This window comes from Acanthopagrus latus, chromosome 10, assembly GCF_904848185.1.
Source record: "Acanthopagrus latus isolate v.2019 chromosome 10, fAcaLat1.1, whole genome shotgun sequence".
Lineage (NCBI taxonomy): Eukaryota > Metazoa > Chordata > Actinopteri > Spariformes > Sparidae > Acanthopagrus > Acanthopagrus latus.
Genome location: NC_051048.1, coordinates 21,911,163 through 21,918,097, shown reverse-complemented (window position 1 = coordinate 21,918,097; position 6,935 = coordinate 21,911,163). Strand labels below are relative to the sequence as shown.

Below are 6,935 nucleotides of genomic sequence, written 5' to 3'. Positions count from 1 at the left end.
TTTTCTAAATTAAATAATGGTAATGATAGTTATGATATATCTATTTATATACATATATTTATTAATAAATAATTTATCATATTATTAGTAGAATGACACTTCAGGTAAGCCTTTATCACTTTTAATTTGTATTAATTCCTCAATGTATTAATGTAATTGTAACACGTGTATATTATATTATATTATATTATATTATATTATATTATATTATATTATGTGTGCGATTTAAAAATGTCTGTCCGCGCTATCTGTCCAAATCCCACCCTATTGGCTTATTCCGCTCATCAGACTGGATTGTGATTGGGCTACTGAACCCGCTCCAGCATTTTGATTGGACAAGCGCCGCTCGGGATGGCCGCTCCTTATTGGCGAGTCCGACACTGGCGCTCGTCGCTGATTGGCTGGACTGACGGGTAGTAAGAGTCCGGCAAAGTGTCGAACTGAAGACTGAAGTGACGAGGAAGTACTTTTCAAAATGGAAATATAACAGATGAGAGTTGAAGTTCGTGGAGCCGCGCGGAGGCAGCAGGTGAGCGGGGCGGCAGGTGAGCGTGCTGCCGGTGAGCGGGAGCTCGTGTGTTTACCGGCAGCATCGCGCGCCTGACTGGACGGTTAACGTTACTAGTTAATCCGGGAGCGAGCAGGAGGCTGCAGCAGTTTGTATGGAAGCTGCAGTTAAACGCTGCGGTGTTTACTGTGAAGCCTGTTCGGAGAAACATGCTGAACAGTGTGAAGAGAGAGAGAGAGAGAGAGAGAGAGAGAGGAGGAGGAGGAGGAGGAGGAGGAGGAGGAGAAGAAGAGGAGAAGAGGAGGAGGAGAAGAGGAGAGGAAGGAGAGGAGGAGAGGAGGAGGCGGTCATCTCACTGTGTCCTTTCAGTTGTTAGCTAGTGTTGCACTTGACTTCACCGTGTTGCGTTCGTCGCTAATTTGACATGAATGATCCAACAGTTGATCTGGTTAAACTTGTCAGCAGTTAGAAGTAAAGCACTGACGGTGTTTCTGGTTCTGGTCCCGCTCCGGGTCCGGGTGTTACTGTAAATGCCGCCGTAACGTTCACCATCTTACTGTACGACATCACGGAAGCTACCAGCGGTCAAGCTAGGCGAACATGGGCACGTTAAGATCCGACGTCCGGTAAGAAAACAGTATAAAAGCCCTGCTGAGGGACGTGATCGGGGTCTTTTAGAGCAAATACGTGGTTTTAATATTTGTAATAAGCGACTCGAGCTCTTATTTTGTGTTTGTGTTTTACATTAAGTGCGAGCGGGCAGTTTCCGGTCGCGTGCCGTGTGTTTCGGGCTGGTTTGACTGACGTACGGAAGCCGGGCGGGAGCTCGACGTCCTGCAGCTGATGATCGATTACTACTTGTTCTATCAGCAATCTGAGCTAATAATGATCATATTTAAACCAGGTGTCTCCTGAACAGAGGAGTGTTATTGATCCCCTTCACTTCACTGCTGGGTGTGATGTCACTCATTAGCAGCAGCAGCACATTGTGCATAATTAACATAAATAAATAAACAGGATCAAGCTTCAGCATGTTGATGGTTCATATGAAATGTGTCTGTGTGCAGAAGAAGAAGCTCAACTTTAAAACTACAGTAGGGATGTTATCGATGAATCGACTGATCGCTGTTCAAAATGTAACCGATTTAAAAATGTATTTACAAAGATTATTTACAGTGAATTACTTAACTTATCAAAATATAATGCTGGAGTAAGAAAATATATTTGATTAAAATACAAATGCTACAAGCACGTAGTGCATCAGACAGCGGTCGACACAGTTCTCTAATGGAAGCACGTCCAACATATTTCATATGTTATTAATGTTTAAACAACATCGATTATAAACACAGCCAACTGTTAAAGAAATTGCTTAAACATGTGCATCCCTGTTCCACGTCTAGTTATTCAGTAATTTAAATATCATGTGCTTCTTCAGTAGTGGAGGTATAAAATGTTTTTCTCTCCCCAAATACTGCAGTTGTGATATGGATCATAACACATGCAGCAGCAACTTTAAAATTGCATCTTTATTCTGAAATAATTGAGGTTGTCAGTGATAACAGCGTTTGTGCTCGTGCTGTTGAGTTGAACTGTGACTGACGATATCGTGATATTAAATTGAACATGAGTTTGTGTCAACAGGCTGCAGGATGCACCTGTTTTGGTCACACATGCACCCAAAAACCTTTCAAGTGCGACTAAACGTTTTCATTGGGTGCACCGGTGTGCCTGAAATTCAGCAGGTTGGATTTATTATTATTTTTAATGTAGCCTATAAAGATATTTTTTAACCAACACTAACTGGATGTGTCGACAGCCAAATTTGTACATGTGATTTTTAGTTGACACCCAGAGAAAAACAAAATATAATCAATGATCAGGGTAATAAAGACATCAAATATTTGACCCATGGTGGAGGTCAGCGTGAGAATCAACGAAGTGTGTCTGTATGATTTCAGCCATGCCCACCCAACCGCCTGTGAGGGAGCCGGAGGAGGAGATGGAGGCAGAAGGAGAGTCACAACTCCCTGAGGCCAACGGAGAGGTGGAGCAACCGAGAGACAACGAAAGAGGAGGAGAGGAGACCATGGAGGAGAGCACGGAGGAGAGGGACAGTGACCTGGATGAGAGTGAGGAGGAGGAAGAGGAGGAGGAGGAAGAAGAGGAGAGCTCAGGTAAAATCCAAGCACTGTTATATTGTTGCCTGACTTGCTCACAAGGAGAGACAATATAATGCGTTTCCTGTCCTCTGTGAAGAGATGGACGATGAGGACTGTGAGCGGAGGAGAGGAGAATGTCTAGATGAGATGTTGGATCTGGAAAAACAATTTCAGGAGCTAAAAGAGAAGTAAGTTGGACGAGGAAGGTAATATACAGAGTCCCTTTGGTGTGAATGAAGGATGGAAGACGACTGACTTCAGCGTGTGGTCGCAGGTTGTTCCGGGAGCGGCTGAACCAGGTGAAGGTGAAGCTGGACGAGGTGCTGACAGGGAAGGCTGGAGAGTACAGAGAACCACTGGCTGCACTACAGAACAGCATGCAGATACGAACACAAGTGGCTGGTAAGCATTTTAAAGAGCTTCAGCCCTTCACTGATGGCATAACGCACGGCTAAATATGATCTCAGCACTCCTAAGAAAATGAATGAATCAATAAATAATGACAACAAGAAGAATGTCTTATATTTAGCACCAGTTTTTGTGCCTTGATAGACAAAGAGAGAATAAATGCTTCAGTCAAGCCAAACCGAAACAAGCTTGAACTAATGGTGACAAACTGTGTGTTTGGCAGCTTGAAGTCTTTGAGTTGTGAGTCTTTAAATCCCAGCTCGCATCGAAATGGTTGTTGAAAAGTAAACGCAGATTCCTGGAAATAATTTTTAAAAAAAAATGAAATCCACTCCACTGTCTGAGTCCGTCTGCATGAACATCCTGTCTGTGTCTCCATCTGCAGGTGTGTACAGAGAGCTGTGTCTACAGGTGATCAGACACAAGCACGAGTGTGAACTACAAGGAGCACGGCAGCACCTGGAGGTAACTCACACACATCCAGTGTAAACTTCACAAGGATACTCACACGCTGCAGTGTTGTTGGAAATACTGATGTGTGGTGTGTTACAGAGCGAGCGGACGCTGCTGTTCGACGCCATGAAGATGGAACTGCTGGAGAAGATCCGAAGACTGGAGGAGGACCGACAGAATATAGACCTCACCTCAGGTACGGCACAAATGTCAGTCCATGAACATCACTATATGTTGTCGTCATCAGGATAGTTCATGTGATTAATGCACTTGTTCCAGAGTGGAGCGATGAGATGAGGGGCAAGAAGTGTAAAAGAAAGAACATGCTGGGTCGCTCGGAGAGGAAAAAGAAAGTGGCTCTGGTTTCAGGTAAAAACTTGTTTATCTGTTAAATTCCATACAAACAGTATCTCAGAGTGTATTTGCCTCCTGCCAGGTTGGGACACATGATTTAAAACCTCTCCCTCTCTGCTTCACAGGCCCTTTTATTGTCTACATGTTGAGAGACATCGACATTCTTGAAGACTGGACTGCCATCAAGAAGGTGAAAATAAATACGTTTCCTCCGCACCGCAAACTCTCCAACAAACAAACCGGCTAAATGTTTTGTAGATAAACTTGCTAACTTGGTCTCTGTGTGCTTCAGGCAAAAGCAGCACTGTCACCACTAAAGAAAAAAGTAGAAAGTAAGTCAGCGCGTCCACCATCACATCCACCCATTCACACACAGACGCCACACCGCTTCTTTCTCTAAGCTGTTCTCATTTTGTGTTTCAGAGCGGTGATGACAGGAGCATCGTATTGAAGACCGGTGGCAAAGAAACCAAACCCAGCACACACTCACACATTCCCAGCAGCTTCTAACAGTGATGGTTTTTCTCCTCTGACCACAGCAACCAATCACCCTGCAGCGTGTTTGTTATCTATGCTATTTAAAATGAGTTCTTAATGATATGAAGACCGTGTATTTATAGAGTGATTTATAATGGGGATTAAAATTTTAATCTTTTGTGAGACAAGATTCGGCATCTTCCTTTCTCCTGTGATCCGTGTGTGTGTGTGTGTGTGTATGTGTGTGTGTGTGTGTACTCCAGTGTTTATGACTGTAAACACATGTTTTTGTAAAGAGGACACAAATATTTGGGTCACTAAAATCTTTTTAAAACATCCTATTTGATGACATTCACCTGGTGAAACTGGAGATAAAACACTAGCAAATGGAGATTTAAAGCTGCTGTCTGGAGTTTTGACTTAACCAGAACATTAGAATGAAACAGCTCTCAGATCAGTCCTTCTTCCTGTCTCCTTTCTAAGCTCCTCCCACAGAGGAGGCAGAGCAGGCTTGTAACCATGGTAACAAAGGAAGCCAGATAACCAAGATGTCACATTCAAAGTAACACCACCACCAACAACAACACAATAAGCCCTGATTGTTCTGTTTCTGATCAATACAACTAAATCACAGTGTTGAGCGGCTCATGCAGATCACTGCAGATATCCAGAGTAACACACAGTCTTCCTCACATGGCGGTGGGCGGAGCTACCAGGTAATCATCAGCAGGTACGACATTTCCACCATGCTGCCTTTCTGAAGCATGAGTAACTTTATTTCTCTGAACCAGTTCAACCACTTCAGAGCTACTGAACACAAACTAACGTTATTATAACTGCCCGCTCACTTAAAGACACTTTAGCTAACCAGCAGCCATAAACACAGAGCTAAACACCGGAGTTAGCATACAAGCTAACAGGCTAGACTTAGCAACAAGCTACGTAGCTCCACTGCAACATCACACGGTGATATGTGTTACTGCAGTGTTACTGTAACCGCCATCTTAGCCTTGTGGTTAACACACAGAGTGAAACATATATCCAGCAGGTTCTTACCTGTCCAGCAGAAAAGTCCTGACAGACCCGCAGCTCCTCCACCTCTGAAATGATGCTCTGATATTTATCCTGGTTTCCTCTCTGGCTCGGTCCACTTCTTTGTTTTCACTCTGCTTTTCTTCTTCAGGCTTCTTATTTCTTCTCTTGGACCTGGATGATGGTGGGACATGATTCTGCTGTTGCCTCTCTGCTATTGTTTACAGTTGAGTTTAAGCCTGGATATATCTGACCAGGTGAGAGCAGACACTGCACCTGTGCGGGGGAGGGGGATACCAGGTGCACAAGAGTGATTGACACGTCTCAGACACGCCCCTTGGCTGTGATTGGTTGTGTTGACCCAGGAGTGGTGGATGAGTGCAGATCACATTACAGCCACTGGGTGGAGCCACAGACAGCTGACCTGTATCTGATTCTACTGTCAGATCATGATGATTGTATCAGATATAACCAACGATAGTTACAGACTACAGGTTTAAAACAGTGACCCACCTGCCTCACCTGCACAATGAAATGTCATGGACAGCATGTGAAAATCAAGCTTATATTAAAGATAACAAAGAGACCAGCAGACTGTACTCACACTGTGTTTATTTGACAAGAGAAGTGGGAAAGAGGAGAGTTGTGACATTTCACTGTGTATTCGTGTGTGTGTGTTTTATAGCAGCAAAAACAAAGAGGAACTAGACACAACTGTTGTTTGTTCTCAGGCTTAAGGTCCTCAGAAACACTCTCGTATGACATTATAATGCATACATAAGGCTCTATACAGGGTTAATGAAGGATTACAGGCGGTCGACATGATGTATTATAACATTCATAAGCATCTGATTCATTCGAAGGTCTGATGGAGCCTCACAAATGTTCTATTATCTTCTGAATGCATCACAGACATGAATGAACCTCAACAACATCCTGTCCTAACCTACAGTCTGTCACATGTCCAGGTTCAACAGTTCATGACCCGTCTACCTACCCCCCTCCTCATCTTCCTCATCTTCCTCACAGCTGCTTGCTGAGCTTGCGGGCCTGCCTCTCTCTGGCCTCGAAGGCAGCTTTGGTATCCATGAGCTCGTCCAGCTGCCGGCGGATGCGAGCCATGTCGAGCTGGGAGGTCTCGCACTGCTCCCTGAGGGCGGCCGAGTCCTCCCTCAGCTGCGTGGCGGCCATGGAGAGCTGCTCGCTGCGCTCGCGGCACTGCAGCTGCATCCTCTTGGCGTCGTTGAGGAGAGACTCCACACTCACAGCCACCGATTCACACTGGTTCTCAGACATGTTCTGGGACAGGGATGGAGGTCAGAGGTCAGAGCAGACGTTAGGAGGCTCTCTATCGTTCAGTTTGGGGATTTAAGGCCCGCTCTCTCGAGTTTTGGTCTGATTTGGCACTGAATGAAAGCTCTCCTGCCAGAAAATCAGATGAAGTGAATCAATAGCTCGCAGTGAGGAGTCCAGCACAGATCAACAGGTTTAAAACAGAACATTTGATCTGTGCAGAGTGAAGTAGCTTAAAGAGGCTTATC

General features: G+C 44.6%; 1 protein-coding gene across 3 annotated transcripts; it reads left to right on the top strand.

Moving 5' to 3' along the window:
* Window positions 1-371: 371 nt before the first annotated feature.
* Window positions 372-4,552, top strand: brms1 (BRMS1 transcriptional repressor and anoikis regulator). Of its 3 annotated transcripts, XM_037111928.1 has the most exons (11): window positions 470-529; window positions 2,153-2,253; window positions 2,470-2,685; window positions 2,768-2,858; window positions 2,945-3,072; window positions 3,464-3,543; window positions 3,631-3,727; window positions 3,811-3,900; window positions 4,011-4,075; window positions 4,178-4,217; window positions 4,309-4,552. In XM_037111928.1, the coding sequence occupies exons 3-11, from the start codon at window positions 2,472-2,474 to the stop codon at window positions 4,314-4,316; spliced, it is 813 nt and encodes a 270-aa protein (XP_036967823.1). In that variant the 5' UTR covers window positions 470-529; window positions 2,153-2,253; window positions 2,470-2,471; the 3' UTR covers window positions 4,317-4,552. The 3 variants fall into 3 exon arrangements, with proteins under 3 accessions (XP_036967821.1, XP_036967823.1, XP_036967822.1); XM_037111926.1 differs by lacking the exon at window positions 2,153-2,253 and having other exon boundaries at window positions 372-529; XM_037111927.1 differs by lacking the exons at window positions 470-529; window positions 2,153-2,253 and adding an exon at window positions 837-1,134.
* Window positions 4,553-6,935: the final 2,383 nt, after the last annotated feature.

Bases quoted from the DNA above. Each gene is read 5' to 3' on its own strand.
- brms1 (XM_037111926.1), top strand. From the start codon at position 2,472: ATGCCCACCCAACCGCCTGTGAGGGAGCCGGAGGAGGAGATGGAGGCA. The intron at 3,073-3,463 runs GTAAGCATTTTA...CTCCATCTGCAG, and splicing joins GATACGAACACAAGTGGCTG to GTGTGTACAGAGAGCTGTGT. The intron at 3,901-4,010 runs GTAAAAACTTGT...TCTGCTTCACAG, and splicing joins GAAAGTGGCTCTGGTTTCAG to GCCCTTTTATTGTCTACATG.